Below are 17,466 nucleotides of genomic sequence, written 5' to 3' on the forward strand. Positions count from 1 at the left end.
CAGAAAGTATTGCAGTGACTCTAACACTGCTGCATGAGTCTTGGCTGACTTCTCTTGCTTTTAGAAAAACTGTTGGATATGCAGTTTTACCAGTGCGGTAACACGGGATATTGATATGGGATTAAAGAAACAAGAAGTTGAATTTCTAATCTTCTATACCTATGGAAAGTCCTGGAATGCTCCTGCCCTGGTTGACAGCACCCTGTTGTGATTTCTGGTGGGGGCACACAGAAATACAGAAGCCAAAATGTGGGTATGAAGGAGATGGTGTTGCCTAGACATTCTTATTTACGCCACCAGTTGCTTATTGATTAGCTACTTGACTCTTGGCTCTGTCTCTTTATTGCAGTTGAGATGTCTTTTGACTTCTTGGGAATGTAATTCTATGACACAGACCCCTGATTTGAGTAATCCTTCAATTTTTTTCATCTTCTTTGATCTAGAAGAGCAGCATTCTGGGACTATTCTGCTAGCCCAAAAGCATATGGGGAGGAATGGGAGGACAAATTCATGTCAAATAGCTTGTTTACCTTGTTTGTTTGTTTTATACCATCTCCCACCTTCTCTTGAACGCATCTTTTAAATGTACCCCTATCCCTTGGCTGCATAGCTGCCACGGTGCCTGAACAGCGGACAGTGACGCTTGATGTGGATGTGAATAACCGCACTGACCGTTTGGAGTGGTGCAGTTGTTATTACCACGGCAATTTCTCCTTGAACGCTGCCTTTGAAATCAAGTTACACTGGATGGCAGTGACTGCAGCTGTTCTTTTTGAGATGGTAAGAGTCCTTGTATCCTGGGTTGCCACAGCAATGCCATTTGGGCCTTCATATCCCTTATACCACTGGGGACGTTGTTATGTGAAGCTGATGTTGGAAGTATTAGGGGGGAGAGAGATGGTGGGATGGATCTGCCATCGTTTCTGTAGGTAATTTTACTGACGGTCCTTGGCATTGCTGCATCTGATCAGCATTTCTCATGCGATCTGTAGTCCTTGTGTCTGCAGGATGGTGTTCTGCTTTCAGTGGCCTTGATTAGCGCTGTGCAGAGGTCAATACAGGCGGAGGTGGTATTTATGTGCCAATTAGGCAAACCTAAGTTTTTGGAAAGGAATTTGTTTTGTACCACACTCCTCCTCACCCCAAACCTCAACAATTTGAAATTCAGTGGAATTGCTTTTATGACAGGGCTTTTCCAGGCAATATGTTCTCCTCTGCAGCAGTGCCTTCTAGCTTTTTTTTTTTTTTTTTTTTTTTTAGCTTCCTGAAAACATTTTGAATTGAAAATGGAAGCAGTTGTTGTCACCTTTTTTGTTTCATTTTTAGTTGTTTTTGTTTTTCCTTTTTTATCTTCTGTAAAACTCAAACTATCTAATGTCAGGTTTTACCCTACCCAGCCAAATAGCACTGGGAGGTTGTTTCTGCTTTTATTTAAAATCTATTGCACTGTTCCAGTAAAGCAGCAGTGCTTAGCCACTGATGATAAGTAGGCTGAATCAGTTCCTGAAAAATGTCCTATTTTAAAGTGCTTTCTGATTGATGTGGCACTTAAAAAAGGAAAGCCTGATGTCTTGTGCTTGTACTGCTTTGCTTACAAGGACGCTTGTGTGCCTGCCATGCAAAGCAAGCTGAGCCTGTGGAGAATTGAGCATGTCTGATCTATTCTTGGGGAATGAGTTGCTCCTATGCACATAAGTGCCCTTCTTCAGTTTGACATATGTTGTATGATTCACTGTTTGAATCTTTTTCTCAGGTTCAGGGCTGGCATCGTAAAGCCACATCCTGTGGTTTCTTGCTAGTCCCAGTCTTGGAAGGCCCATTTGCGTTGCCCAGTTACTTGTATGGAGACCCACTTCGAGCTCAGTTGTTCATCCCACTCAATGTTAGCTGCTTGTTGAAGGAGGGTAGCGAGCATTTGTTTGATGGTAAGAAATATTTGTTTCTTGGGTTTGCCCCTTGATGTGCTTTTCCTGCAAGTATATTTCCTGGCAGATATCTGACATGAAGAACCTCCTTTACCAGATGTGCATGAGCTGGAGGAAGGGCCTGTTTTTACATTTTAAGAGCCGTTCTCAGGAAAGTGGTACTCAAAGGAAGCTGTGCGGGCAGGCTAATCAGCGTGTAACAGTGTATGAAATTGCCAGCAAGAAGTTGGAAGGCACAGGAAAGGTTGCCTCCCCAGTGGTCAGTGTTGCCATAATGTTGCATAGCCTTCACTAGCCTGTAGCAAGTAGTTAGTTGTTCTGTTTGATATGATGTTATACTGTGAAAGTGCATTTTGCTGGTAGACACTGGCCAGAGCTGCTCTGCATTTGTACCCTGCATTTGTTTATTCTCCTCGGTGAGATTAGGCTTTCACAACCACCATCCTCTTTACTGTTGCTATGGTTACATTCGTGGTAAGAGTGTTTGCACATGAGATTAAGAGCTAGAAACTGCAATCTCCTTTTCTGCAATGTGACCTCGCCCTTCTGTGTGATGCTGTTGTGGTAAGTCTCAGGTGGGAGCTCAAAGATCAGAGAGCACTGTGAGAAGAAACAATCAGTAAAAGGATTAAAAAAAAGATTATTTTATTCATTTTCATTAACCCTTTAATTCTTTATTTTCATAACCCAATGTCCAGGTGTAGATGTAAAACAAAACAACAACAAGCAGTGACAAATCCACGTGCTGTGAGGTCACTGTAGCCTCACTGAAGCATTTTCAGTGCACTTTGTGGTGATGCACAGCACCCCATTTGCCTTCTTTGCCCCCTCCTGTGGAACTCCCATTAAGCTCCTTTCCTTCATCTCTAGAGATACAAAAGCTAATTTCAGGGATAAAACTGCTATTGGTATATATAAGACATATCTCTAAGAAGCAGGCATTCAAGGGACAGCTAGCAGAAAACAAGTCAAACTAAAAAATTGCTAGCAAATACAAAGTGCACTAAGGTGTTTTTGAAGAAAACAGGTTTTGAAAAAGAAAGAAATGAAGTGGCTTTACGAGGTAACTGTTATCTTTTGCTTCAGGCTTTGAACCAGAGACATACTGGGATCGTATGCACCTTCTCCAGGAAGCAATAGCATACAGGTATGTATGGAGCAGAATGACTGAAAGGTTCCTCTCTCCTTGGATAAGATAGGATGAGGATCTACGCTGAACTGTCACTCCTGGGTCACCTGGGCTCTATACAGTCTGCCTCTCTGCAGTCTGCTTGCCAGTTATTAGATTAAAATGTAACTAGACTGTCTGGAAGGGCCCCTGTAGGTACAGGAGACAGGCATATATGGTTTCAGCCTGTCACCAGCAGACCATCTCTAGTCTTATGGAGGACGTTGGCTTTGAAAAGTGCCCTATTCTTCTAAGTTAAAAGCAGATAGACTGCAAATAGGACAGTTAATTTCTTCATGTGTGTTTGATGTAGTCTTGAACTAGATGATGCCCAATAACTGACAAAAGACTGGGATATGAGCTGTACACAGAAGGTTGAGCACAACGAAAAAGGAATTATGGCAAGCTTTCAGCACTGTCTAGCCGTAACCCACTGTGCTTGAACTGCCAGTTTGTTTCACAGTGTTGCTACCAGGGTCTTTTTCATGATAGAGAGACTGCATTTTGTAACGGAGTTTAGTTTGGAAGTATGAATTCATTAGCTTAGAAAGCAGGAGAGGAAGAAATATTCTCCAAATAGCAAAGAACTGTCAGGTGAGCTGCTCAAAGTTCTGTATGTAATGTTTTCCAGCATGAACAAAATGATGTTACAGTTTGAGATATATCCAAGGAACATCTTTCTTGACTATTGCTCTTCCCCTGTTTTTGTGCAGCTGTTTCATTTTGCCAGAGACTGCTCAATACCCTCCCCAAGTGAGCTACAGGCTCTTGTTTCTGACCCCCATTAGGACAGTTGTGGAGTTACAAGTTTTCACATTGTACCTATCAGAGGCAGAGAACGTTTGGAAAGGCTCAGTTCTCTTTCTTCTTTCCTCCTCAAGAGGGGAAATGCTGTAAAACTTTCTTTTGTGCCCCTGCCTTTGGCTGAAGGAATTATAGCTGGAGTGGCTCTCGTTATTTTATTTTTTTTTTATTGCCTTGGTGTTTGTTTCTTCAGATTCGGATTTGTGCAAGATAAATACTCGGCTTCTGCATTCAACTTTCCAGCTGAGAACAAGCCCCAGTATATTCATGTCACAGGTGAGCAATACTTGGCAGGCGGCGGGGGTGAGGAGGAGGCTGTTATAAACAAAAGAACCATTTTACATGCACTTTGTGTTTTGTCAGTGACGTTTGTCCTCATTACGTCCCTAGTCAGAAGACAAGTAGCTGTATCAGCCAACACAAACCAGAAAACTGGCAAGATGGTATGAAAGCACAAAGTGTTGCTGCTAATGAATGGCACTGGTTTGAAATCTTGCTTTATGGTGTCCCTGAAACTTTATATGTCCAGGAGATGGAGAAATAATAAGTCAGTTTATTCCAACTGCAGTATAAACAAATGTGCATCCAGCATCTAGCAGCTGGTAGGGAAAGAGAATGGGAGAAGGCAGTGCTGTGCTCTTGAGCTTAAGGTCAGGCAATGGATCCACTTGCTCACGTAATTTTTCTTCATAAATGTTGGTTTTCTGTCAGCACTTTTAACTGAACTACATGCATAGCATATTACATTAAAATAACTACATCCAGAGGTGTTGCTGTGATATGAAGGCAATGATGAGAAAAGAGCATCTGGAAGATTACAGGAGAGAATGGGAATTGATGTAAGGTTAGAAAGATGGATCAGAGCATACCCCTTTGCTTCGTTCCCTTCTACCAAGAGAAAGGCAAGACTAAGTGCTCTTTCCCACTGCTGTAATTTGCAGGAAGAAATAGCATGTGAAAGGAAAAATATATTCCATTTTATCTTGCTAAAAGGCAATGGCAGGGAACTCAATCCATTTTCCTTTTCAGAATGTAGTATCAGCTACCAGTTATAGGGACTCAGGTCTGCTTAAGGCTAAAGTCCTGTCTGTTTCCTTCAGGGACGGTGTTTCTGCAGCTGCCATATTCAAAGCGGAAGTTTTCTTGTGGGCAGCAGCGACGCCGGCGCAACTCCACTAGCTCCACCAACCAGAACATGTTTTGTGAAGAGCGCATTGGCTACAACTGGGCCTACAACACCATGCTGACAAAAACGTGGCGGTCCAGTGCCACTGGGGACGAGAAATTTGCTGATCGGTTGCTGAAAGACTTTACAGATTTTTGCTGGAACAAAGACAGCCGGCTTGTGTTGTTCTGGACTGACTGCCTAGATAAGATGCACGCTAGTGCTCCGTGAAATAGGGTTGTATCTCTTAAGGAGACAGCTAGAAGCTTTACCTTGTGGCAAGGAAGTAGAGGGGGAGAATGACTGGAAAAGAGCCTCTCTGTTGGATTCATTTTGAGGCTCCAAGGGGACCTGATCAATATTGCTGTTGATATTCAACAGAATTTGATTAGGCCCTTGGAAAAAGTAACCTGAGCTCTTGGCTTGCCAGTACCTATCACCTGACCTCAGCTTGGTATCAAGTAGCTGCTGTCTTTGATTGCCAAAACTTCCGTTAGAGCAGGGAGAGTGCAAATGGTTTTCAAGGGCAGTTAGGTTCAGCACCGTGTGGTGGTAGCAGCTTGTCATCACTGGAAATGATGGGTGTTGTTTGCATCTGCCGTGCCTGACAGCAGTCTCTATCTTTCCCTTTTGAGGTGTACCTGGTTGTATGAATATGTATGATAAAATGTGAAGAGATGCCTGTTAAGTTTCATACATGTAAATAAGTAAAAATACAGAAACCCAAGTGACCTGATGTTTTGTTGTAACTCTAGACAGCAGGAGAGAACTGGGGAGTAAAGGAGAACATCACCAAAAGGAAATACTGCTTCTTAAGTCCTGCATGATAATGAAATGCTCAGAGTCCGGTGGTGGGACTTCATCCTCTCCAGCGCAGGATGTAAAACGGTGTCACGCAGCAGGAGCAAGAAGCCAGTTACCAGCCTGCTAGGCTGGCATCGGAGCCAAAGGAGAATTCACAGGCAGCTGAGTGGAGGAAAAGGGGGGTTCAGATTTTTTTTTAAGATGTCTGTATGCAGCAAAATGCAGATGCCTGAACTCAAGTATGCAGTCTTTGCCTTTGCAAAGAAAGGTAGCATACATCCCGTGGAGCCAGATATTGAAATGTGAATTGGGGGTGGGTTTGGGACCTGTGGCTGGCAGCACGGTGCGTGGGTGGTGGTTGATTCCTGCTGCACAGTGGTTGCTGCTGGCTGTGCTCCTGGCTGTGCTCGCTGTAGCGGAGTCAGCAGAGGGCTGGCACATTCACACTGCTGTTCAGACCTGATTCAAGGAAAATCATGGCTGCTTCAGTTTTGGCTCATCTCACAGAATGACTCATCTGTTATTAGATGGGACCCACCTAGAAAAGATGGGTTTGAGTTGCATTCCTCTTTCAGTTCCTTTAAGTGTGTGAAAATTATCAGGGCACGTCTGAGCCCCATTAACATCTTAAAAATAAATAAATAAAAGGAAAAAGGAAAAAAGAGAAACCCTCCTGTAAACATATCTTGCTGCCCTCTATTCTACCCCCGCTTCCCCATGAACACGTAGCTGTGCGGGCAGCCGTGGGCTTGTCAAAGCGAGTGCTGTGGGGGAGAGGGAGGTGGAGGGGGAGACCGTGCCTGGGGCCCTCGAGGTCAGTGGGGTCCCGGAGGCTCTCCCCGTCCCAGGTGAGCCTCCAGCTGCCTGTGGGGGGGAGGCTGGCGGCAGGGGAGGCTCCTCGGGCCCGGCCTGCAGGTAGGGGCCCCGGTGCCTTGCAGCGGGAGGCACAGGCCTCCACTTGCTCCCCACCACCTCGGGAGGGCGCGGGGGTGGCCCTGCTCCTCGCCCTGCTCCTCGAGCTCGCAGGTACTTAACAGCTTTACCCCCCTGGCCCAGAGGATGGGGGCACGGGGGGGGGCTTCGTGCCGGTCTCCTTTCCCTCAGGAAAACGGGGTGAAAGCAGCCTCGATGGTCGGAGTTAGGCTGTGCTTTGCTGCCTGGCCCTGTTTTGGAAAACACCCTGCTTTGTTTCCCTAGAATGGGTCCGGGCTTCAGCTGTAGCAGTTTGTGTTCCCCGTTCAGCAGCTTGGATGGGGGGAGCCGGATTTGAGAAGGGGGATCAGAGCAGGGACCTGGGGGCAGTGGAGAGCCAACAGCACCCCCAGCACCCCAGGGCCCCTGACAATAAGCAAGAGCTGAGCAGGCGCAGCCTAGAGTCTGGCTTCCTACAGCCCTCCTGTACTGGCGTCCAAGAGGGTTTTGTTGTTTTATTTCCGTTGTGTATATTTTTTTTTTTTAATGCAGACCATAGGAGCTAAAAATAAGAGATAATAGTTTTTATTTACCCACAGTTTTCTGCATTGCATAGAAAAGGTTTCCAGCAGGACGTCAGGATGAAGCGGTTCATGGCCATGTTAAGCAGGAACAAACACAAGGATCCCCCACCCACCAAGCTGCTGGATCTAGCGGGACAGCTTTGCCGGGACCTCCAGAGCTCGTTCCCTAATCTGGAGAAGCTGGTTGGGGCCGTGATGAGATGCAAACAAAAGATGCATTTTCTCACTAACATCCACGTTGTCCGAGCTTGTGTGTTTGTTCACATCCGTAATGGGCAGCATGACACAGCCTGCAGGCTCCTGGAGGTAGGGATGTGTTCTTCCTAGCTTCATGGAAACAAAAAACAGTGTCAGAAAAATAGGGTTTAGAACTGTTAGAATTGAACAGAGGTTCCCAATCTGCAGCGTGTGGAGCATTTTCAGCTGGTGTCCAGTAGTGGAAGGTGTTGCGTGTGGACGGGTTGATCTGAAACCCAGGGTAAGGCCTCTGCTACAGGCAGTTACTATTAAACAGTCGAGGGGAAGAAAGTAACTGGGTTGTAGTTTGTGAAAGCAGGATTTTGTTCTGACTACTGTGATAGAGGCTTGTAACATACCATTCCGATTTAGCGTTGCAGGGCAGAAGAGAAGGAGGAGCTGGTGCAACTTTGGCATGAGATTCACTACCATAGGGTTATGGAGAAACACCACAGAGATTTTCTGACACCACTGCAGAAATTTCGTTGCAGAAAGAGGTACCATGGCATAGGAGAAAGCAAAGTTTTTCTTCTCTGCTGTAATATTTATGTGCAGATAGTAGAGATTCAGAGGCTGCACATCTCAAAATGACTGCATCTGGGAGCTGGGTTTTTCCTGGGGTTTTGACCTCATGGGGCAATGTAAGAATATTTCCCTTGAATATGAATGAATCTTTTGGGGTCCTTCCTGGTCCTGTTTTCTCGTATGTACAGGAATCCTTATTTCCCTCTCTCTTGTGCACAGGAATCCTCCACCTATTTCCCTTTGTCCTGAGGGCTTGAAAAATCGAAACTATTCCAGTGAAGTACGCCAGCAACTGTACAAATTTGCTGCAGAGGTGACAACAAATCCAAACAAGAAACAACGGGTAAGGATATGCTTCTTCCAGACAAGTGTCCTTGTCACAGAAAAACAGCATTCTGTGATCAGGGGTCTATGGCTGATTTCATTCTAGATCTGTTTTCAGAAGCCCAGTGGGGCTGGAATTCTCAATATTTGATCTTTCCCTAAAGGTTTACTTAAAAAAAATTAGTAATAATAATAATAAAAATTAAAAATAGCAAATTAAGTTAATGCTAAGTAACTTTGCTTGCCTTGGACAAAAAAATTAGGGGATATAAGTTCTTTGCTGGGCTTTTTAGCAGGTCTAATCTTGTACTGACTGAACGTAGGCAGTGAAATATTGATCATTCAAAAGGGCTATATTATAGTGATATATAGTTCTGATTTGACTGGGTTGTAGCCTATACGCAATTGCATTTTGCTCACCAGAATATATTTTGTACTGATTTATCACATTAAGCTCATAGAATTTGAAGACAGAAAAAAAAAAAAAAAAAGGCACTGTTAATGTATGCAGTTACCTACCTTATCTGAACAGGGACAGAGTTATAATTCAAGTGACCTGTGAATTTATTCAGTAACCCTTGTTTGTTACTGTTTTGCAATGTAAAAGCTTTAGTCTTTAATGTCTGCTCCTGTGGTGCTCAATTATTCCAATACCCTTCTTACATGATGCGGGATGAGCTGGTGAATAGTTCTGCAATGTGAAGATAGTTTATTTCATACCCTTTTCACAAAGCAGCAACAACTTCCAAATTTTCATTAAAAAATATAAATATGAACTGGGAGCATAATGAGATTGACCTTCTAGGACTTAATAGTGCAGGTTATGATAATAACTTGTATGTTAATTTGCCAATATATTCTTCATTTATGTCATCTCATTATTTAACAAGTAGTTTAATACAGCACATTTTAGTTCTGTGAATGTGTTGCAGATGTTTATGCTGCTCAGGGTTTGTGAAAACTACTTAATGTGGTAAATGCATTAATGTTTATGCCATTAGTGTCGTGCAAGTGATGTGAAGCTGTCATTCTGTAGAAAGAGCATACTTTGCTGAGGTTTTATGCAGTATGTTGCGTGTTTAAATATAGTAATATAAAATAACAGTAAATGGTTTCCTTTAACAAACAGATTGTCTAGGGAAACAGGGTGAAATCTGTTTTCCAGCAACTCTTTTGAGTTTATAAATCAGCCTCCTTAATGGCATCCACATAGACTTATTGGAGACCTAGAGAACAAATGTCTCCAGTGGGTTTGAAAGCTCTTTTGTCTGTCTGTCTTTGGAACTGAAGGGAAAGGTCTTGTTATTTGGATGTGGTTTGTTCCTTTTTTTTCTTGATTCCCCCCTACACCTGGGTTTGCAGGAGGGATTAGCTCAGGACATGAACCTGCAGCCAGCTCAGGTCTATAACTGGTTTGCAAATTATCGACGACGTCAAAAATCCCGCATCTGTCGTGAGGAAAAGCTTAACTACTTGTGCCCTGAGGGGACCTTGATGCACCATGCAAAGGATCAGCAGAGTAGAGGATCCTACACTCCACAAACTGCAGGTTTGTCTCTTCTTAATGGGCTTGGGATGTGGCCCAGAAAGCTGAAAAACAATTTTTAACTTCTTCAGGAAGAGAAGGATTTTCCTTCTGCAGAAGCAGCATCTATATACTGAGGTATCAAGTGGCCACTGGAGAACTCTGCTTCAGTGGAGTGCCTCATCTCTTGGCTCGAGGCTGTCACTCTGTAGGAGGAGCGAGCTTTGACAAGGCTTGCGCGAGGGCAGGTGAAAAGATATGCCATTCTCAGAAGGGGCAGCAAATGAAAGCAAATACATGTCAGGCAGTAGGTTTTAGCTCTCAGCCTCTGGGATCAGGACTTGAATTTGCAGATTGATCTGGGACCAAAATGATTGCACTCTGTGTATTGGTCACATTGTTGTTTTAGTGACTGACTAGCAATAATTCACAACTTGCTGTTTTGTCTTTGATCTCAGTGATCACTACTGTTAGCAGCATTTACTACTGTCTGTTGAAGAGGATGAAAGAGATGCTAGTGTGTTCATGTAATGATGTTGACACCTGCTTTTTTCTACATATAGCAGGGATCCAGTGCATCACAGCTGCAACACCTTGCCTTCTGCCTGCCTGGCCATTTTCACATTGTTTCTGTCTGTCTTGTAGCCTTCCCAATGCTGGATTGGATGCAGAGTGCCTTTCAAAGCCAACAAATACCAGTGGCTTAAAGGAACACAATAATAGCTCATAAACTTTTTCCCAGAACATGAAGGGGATTATTACAATACAAATAGGTCACTCTGAGCTGCAGTCCACTCCTGTAAAACCCAGTATTTCTGTGCCCCTTCACAAAAGTTTGACCAAACTTCAGTCATAGGGAAAAAGAGGGCCTTGCTGCATTTTGCAAATTAGACTGTTATTTAATTGCTTTTTGGAGTAACTGTTAGCGTTCCTTTGCCTGCCTGGCTTGTGTTTTTCAGGTGGATCTTATGTAGGCATTGGCTCTGAGCAGACAGAGATAAACGTCATGCCCTGTGACCCAGGGTGGGAACAGGCAGCTACAGGCATGGATAAGTCTCCAGAAGGAATGTACTTAAAGATGCTGGAATCCAGGTGATGTATGAAAAAGTCTTTACAATAACAGTTCAGAGATGAAGCATCCCTTAAACTTTGTCATGGAACTGACTTCCATTTCAGTTCTCAGGGGACATTATTTAGGGAGTCTTGATGGGAATGGTCCATGCACAGTTTCAGGCAGGTGGAGCATCTCGTAGTTAATCTCCCACCTGCCAAGGGCAGGAGTCAAAGGTTGAGCTGGGGTGTCTCCACTCTTTGAAAAGCAAAATGTATGGCTAATGTGTTTCCTCCATTACTACAGCTTTATTCAGAGCAGTGCACTGTGCGAACCAAGGACAAGCAAGGCATTGACGACTCACATCACTGAACAACCTGTAGCTTTTTTCAGTGAGGCTGTGCTGGAACCAGGAACCTGCTTTAACTCTGCCGTCTTTCAGCCCAGAGAAGCAGCAAGCAGTATTGACGCTGGCCCCCAGCTGGATAACTTTGTGGTGTGCTCTTGTGGGTCCCTTATCTTCCCAGGTGAACATCTGGCCATGTGGCAGGCCCCTTCCAGCACCACAGGAGTCTCCAGCTCCATGTGGACCCCAAATGTAGAAGGTTAGTAAAAATTAACCCAGATTATGGCCCTTAAGAGTTTTTTCAGGCTTCTCTTCCCTTTGCTGGAAACATGCTTGTTCAATTACATGGCTTTCCCACATCATGACAAATGGCAGGAGGGCGTATCTTCAGCTCCCATAATAGCATAGGAAACCTGTTGATTTAAGGTGCTGAACCAGACATTCTTGCCTACTATCTTGCTAAGACTGTAACTCCTTCTTTAGATAGTGCTTTTCCAGCAAGGTGGACTCCTTTTAGCTTTTCCGTTGGAAGGGTCCCTTCAGGTGCTGTCTGCTCACCTTGTCAGTTCACAGGCTTCTGGGTTTTTAAACCCCTGACAATTCTTCAGAGGCAAGTGCTGATTGCCTGAGCAGATGCTGGAAGCACGGTGCTCATCTTCAGCAACACTTTCTCACTTGCCTTTCTTCTTCCTGCTTTTCTCTCTCCCTCTCTGTTTCCTTCCTATCCTGTCTTGTTCAGCATTCCCACCATCTCTTTTCTTGTCCCTGTTCTTCAGAATGGCCTTGATACGATACATAACATGTGCTTTTGCTATAGGTCTACAGAGTGGAAGGTGCTGTGACTGCTATTCGCACAACCTCTGGTGAATGCACAGCAAAGAGGGGGGGACTAGCTGGGTCAGAGGTTGAGGTCATGTTATCTGTAATTGTCTTTAATACGAACATTTATTTCAGCAGGTGTAAGAGCTCCCTTAAGCAGAATCCCTCAAGGTGGTTTTATTGAGGCCAGTTCAGGAAGAATCATTCGGCAGTCAGATTTAGAGGTTGAAAGCTTCACCCTTAGAGAAGGACAGCTAGGGACCCTGGAGGCTATTCTTCCCCACAGGTAAAGGAGTGGAAAGCACAGGGCTTCTCAAAGGCAGGACTAACAATGATGTTGTGAATCTAGCCTTGTCCTGATTCCCCTATTAAAGAGGGCTGCAGAAAGTGTGGTAATGCATCTCATTCCAGGGGCCTGACTCTCTGCTTGTCCTCATCAGATTCTAAAGATATTTTTATCTGTGTGCTGGAAATGGGAAATGCTGCATAAATGTGTGTGTGTTTTACAGCGTGGTTAGTACAAAGGAGATTCAGGGCCAGCATCACAAACCCCTATCTTTAAAGCAGGTTTGGCATTTAAGCCATTTGCCTGTTTTTCTTTTTGGCAGAAAATCATAACTTATACTGATCTCTGCGAGAGCTGACCCTGCAGGCTGGGTTGGTAGGGCCTGTACTTAATCCTAAAATAGTTTTTTGTAGCTTCATAACCTCATGACAAGATTATTCCGTAGTGCAAGCTTTCCGAATTGGAAGACAGAAAGACAGGCACTGTTCTGCCTTTTTGTTTTCCACCTGTACCGAATGTTTCAGACAGCAGGTTTTCTCTGGGACTTGAGATAAATTCACAGAACGCAAAACAACAAAAATCCGTGCCATCTTCCATGTGTTACACAACTTCCATAATGTTACATAAAAATAAACACTGCAAAACAGACATTATAAAGTTCCTTTAATCTGCTGATCTGCAAGACAGATCAGGAGTAGTAGTACCATTTTGTAACCCTTCTGCTTGACCCTGTCCAGCATTTGTGTTAGCATGACCCTGTCAATAATGTGTCAAAGAGGTAGGCAGAAGAAGCAGTTTTATTCCAGCTTTGCAGATGAGGAAGCAGAGGCAGGGAGAGGCTTTGTGGCTTGTCAAAGCAACAAGGGAAGGCAGTGATTCACTGGAGATAGAGATCAGTAGATTTTTTTGCCTCCCAGTTAGTTCCCTGCTATAAACATTTCTGCCTTTTACCTCTGTTTCCCAGTTGGCTTGGTGCCTACAGTTGTTCACATTCATGTCAGACTCCCTCCTCAGAATTGCTGGGGTGAACCCAGGTCTAGGTATTGTGAGCCCACCTCAGCCTGTGTTTTGGGATTTGCAGTTTTAAACTGTGGCTAAGGATTATGAAAGATGAGTGAGGAATTGCTGGCAATATTTTGGCTGGATGTAAAATTGCATGTTCTGACTCTAGAGTGAGCTCATGTTTATTTTTAAAGTATGTTCCACCACTAGAAGAAATCTATGGTGAATGTCTCCTTGTTGGGTATGTCAGTTGTGCCAGGAATCCATAACACCCTTTATCATATTCCTGGCAGGGGCAGGACTTGCTGCTTCATCAACACCTTCTGGTGAGGATACAGTTATTTGAACTCTGTAGACCCTACTTAGTTTAGTGGCCTGGTCCATCTCCCCTCAGAACCTTGAACTCCCCAAAATACCATGCATGCTATGGACCTTAAATCTTTTCAGGAGTGAGTGAGGCTTAGGCTGCAATCTCACCCGGGCCTTTTTGCAATTTCTCTCTAGAGAGCCAGCAGACCTTGGGTGGGAAGTCTTGGGTGAGATCACTGTGCAGTGATAGGCAATGAGTGAGGATCACCTCTGTTATCAGGCAGTGCCCTCTAACAGGCTTACTGGATTAAAGAGGAGTATTGTGTCACCCGAGTCATCTTTAGCAGCAACGTTGCAATGAGCATCACTCATCTGGGGACTTAAGAAGGAGTCAACAGCTTAATCTGTGAGGCAGATGAGTGGTATTATCCTAGAAAGACAGGGCAGTGAAACTATCCATGCTTTGGTGATAAAAGTAAAGCTGAGAGAAGGAAATTATTTATCCAGGGTCACCCATCTGGAGTGGACTTCTGCTGTGATAGTCGCTTCCTGTATCAGTCTGCTTTGTAGGTGCCAGGGTGGAGCTGCAAGTCAGCCAAAGGAACCTTGATCTGCATGTCTCGTTTTAAAGGTGCTCACCTGGAAAGGACTTGCCTTGAAAGCTTATTAGACCAATTTTGGTTTATTTCTTTTATGGGCTTTTTCCAGTTGGTCCTACGCACTTGGGCTGTATCCAAACCTCTCACACTCCGCAGGGCTGTGAGGTGGGAGTGTGAGGGGGAGCCAGGCTGGGAGCTGACTGTCTCCATCTGCTCCTGCTGCCTGACAGGAGGGTATGATCCAGCTAGTGAACTGGAGGGCCCTGTGGGGCACCAAACAGATGCTCGCCTCTACAGATAGTGTTGTTTTATCCTCTTCATTCTTCTGGTTGGGACAGGTGGAATGTAGCCTGGCTAATGGTTCGTGCAGAATATGGCTCTCCTGTGCCTCACATTTCAAGCAGAAAAGCACACTGAACTCTATAGAGCAAGACAGACTGCGTTTATGAGCCATCTTATTGATTTAGAAAATACCAGTGCTGGGATGTTTGTTGCAGCTTACCAATTCTTCCTGTGCTTTGCAATGCCAGCTCAGTACAGTAGGAATCTCCTGCCATTAGGCTTGCGCCCCAGATAACCCCATGCGCGTGACACTGGCAGGCAGCAAGTTTCAAATGTGCAAAAGGAGGCTACTTTTTGGCATGTTGCTTAATTAAATCACAGAATTTGTTGCTAAGGGTGTTGTGCATGTCAAAGTGTAAGTGGGCAATGATAAAGGATGAGAGGAATTTGTGGGGGTAGGGGCTGAGTCTGTTTGTCATTAGTAAATGTAATTGCATGAATGCAGCCTCCAGCAGAGGAATCCCGAGACTGATTGCTGAAACCTGGAGGGGATCCCAAGGAAGGGCAACTTGACAAGAAACAGCCCTGTTCCTTGTACTTTTTTCCCAAGTTCTATTAGTTGATTCCTTTGGTTTGGGCTTGTATGGCTGTTCATACCCTGGAGTATTCCTGGCAGTGGTATGGGCAGTGTTGTTGGAGTACAGATATGGAGTTGGTGACGAAGGGCATCCCATCATCGAGTACCCAGTGTCTCCTACTTGGCGCAGTGCCTGCAGACTCTTTTCAGACGTTGGCAGAGCCCCTGGGGATGTGTGGATGGGGAAGCCATGTCCCCAGACTGTCGGCTGATGGCCTTGAAAAGCTATAGTAGAATTACAGCTAATGTTGTGGCTATGTCTAAAGCTACCTTTGGATGTTTTGACTCTGAGGACCTCTGTGTTTTTAAAATATGTTCCAGGAGAAAGACATTTTGGTAGACATCTCTCTGTTTATGCAGAGTGTTCTAGGGGCATAAGGCAAGTTGCAAATGGAGATGTCAGTCCTGTATACTGCTCCTGGTCAGGCTAGTCCTCCCATTGCACAATCTGTTTTTTCAGTCTGTGACAATCTGAAGAAATGACACAGGTTTGTAGTCAACAGAACTCATTATCTTTTCAATGAATAGTCTTGTCAGCAGCCCCTCTTATCCTGCTGCCAGACTGCAGTAAGTGGTAAGTAGGGCATAAATACAAATGCATTTGTAAATCATCTTTTTTTCTTACAGTTCCCATCAGACTGTGGCTGGCAAGCCTCAGTGCCCACCTGTTTCTGCACCCTGCATGGAAGAAAGCCAAGCCATGGGACAAGGCCAGGTAAGAGAACACACCTACGTTCAGAGAAGGGAGCTCAGCCACACACACCTTCCTGCTGTAGCATTCTCGCAGGAGATGTGAAATCTCACATCATATATTGTATGAAACGTACATGATCTAAGCATATCTTTGGAATCAGTAAGCTTGGCATTCTCTGAGTACCATCCAGCAGATGCTGGGATGCTAGGAGAAGAGGTTTTTTTTTTGCTTTTGCCACTTGAATTGCTTATCAGACCTTGATTTGTACTAAACACGTCATTGCAGTGATGGCCAAATCAACCTTTGTAGATCCAAAGTATCATTTAAATTCTGAGCAACGGAGGGTTCACCTAGCACTGTGAATTCAAACTATGCCTTCTTTTGGTGCTTTTAAGGCAGCAGAGAATAGAAACTAGAATTGTTCTGCTTTCAAGGGAATGGGAGCACATCTATGAATTAACTGTTACTCAAGAAAGCCCTATCTAAACTGTAGCTTAAGCTATTCGTAAAGTTTATTTTTTGGCTTCAAATCTATTGGTCTACCAATGAGTTAGCATCCGTTTCTGTTTCTCCTGCAATGTCAGCTGCTGGAGAAAACCTTTTTGAAAGAGATTTTGAAAAGCAGGAGACCATCTCTTCTGGCCTCATTATGGGAAGCGGCTGCAGCTCTCAGGGCAGTAACAGAACCTCTTTTGAGCCTTTGAAAGCATCAATATAAAGATCCATATCTTGGAAAGTGGCCTTTTTACCAGCCATAATGGGAGCCAGATGAGTAGGAAAGCTTTGGGCATTAATAATGAATGAGCCTTTTCTAAGATTTCCGGAGTATGCAGTCTCTGTAGCTAGTGTTTTCCTCTTGCTATTTTGGATTTAGGCACTGATTTTGTGATTGCATAGAAACATGACACTAGGTGTAATATGGTATGGGAAACAAGATACCATGTGATGCCTGCAGATGTCAGAAGGCAACATCTTCAAACCTTTGTAATAGTTATTCAGTTCAGGAATTCAGAAGAGCAATTTTTTTTTTTTGCAAATTTTAATGTGTGCTGTAGGAAAAGGAGGAGCTTGAATGGGTAAATGTTTTTATGGCATTCCACAGGCTTCCTGGATGCTCTGTTTCTTACAGGATCACCCAAGGATGCATTCCCTGGGCTTGTTGCAGGGATATACAACATGTGGTTTCCATGTCTGAACCACAGCTGTGCAAATGTACGCTCCCTGTGCCACACATGACTTTCAATTCTTTGTGGGTCATATATTCCATCAAAATTAAAAGGACAGTAAAACAAAACAACTACAAAAAACAGTTAACAGATTTTGGAGATGTTCCTTTCCCTTCATGAATAGAACTCCCTTGTCCAGGTGATCATTCCCTTCTTAATTAGTTCATCCTGTTTTTGCCCTCCATTGTTTACTTGCTTTTATAGAAACCAATGTCTTGGGCAGAAGGAAGGCAGTTGCTTTT

General features: G+C 44.2%; 1 protein-coding gene across 10 annotated transcripts in view; it reads left to right on the forward strand.

The window, feature by feature from the left end:
• Window positions 1-5,787, forward strand: part of DEPDC5 (DEP domain containing 5, GATOR1 subcomplex subunit) — a 46,559-nt gene extending 40,772 nt beyond the window's left edge. For all 10 annotated transcript variants that reach the window (XM_032198901.1, XM_032198906.1, XM_032198911.1 and 7 more), the window contains 5 exons: window positions 611-780; window positions 1,754-1,925; window positions 3,012-3,072; window positions 4,091-4,173; window positions 4,998-5,787. In XM_032198901.1, coding sequence (XP_032054792.1) covers window positions 611-780; window positions 1,754-1,925; window positions 3,012-3,072; window positions 4,091-4,173; window positions 4,998-5,293 — 782 coding nt within the window. In that variant the 3' untranslated portion in view covers window positions 5,294-5,787. The remainder of the gene's footprint in view (window positions 1-610; window positions 781-1,753; window positions 1,926-3,011; window positions 3,073-4,090; window positions 4,174-4,997) is intronic.
• Window positions 5,788-17,466: the final 11,679 nt, after the last annotated feature.

Source organism: Aythya fuligula, chromosome 17 (assembly GCF_009819795.1).
Source record: "Aythya fuligula isolate bAytFul2 chromosome 17, bAytFul2.pri, whole genome shotgun sequence".
Classification (NCBI taxonomy): Eukaryota; Metazoa; Chordata; class Aves; order Anseriformes; family Anatidae; genus Aythya; species Aythya fuligula.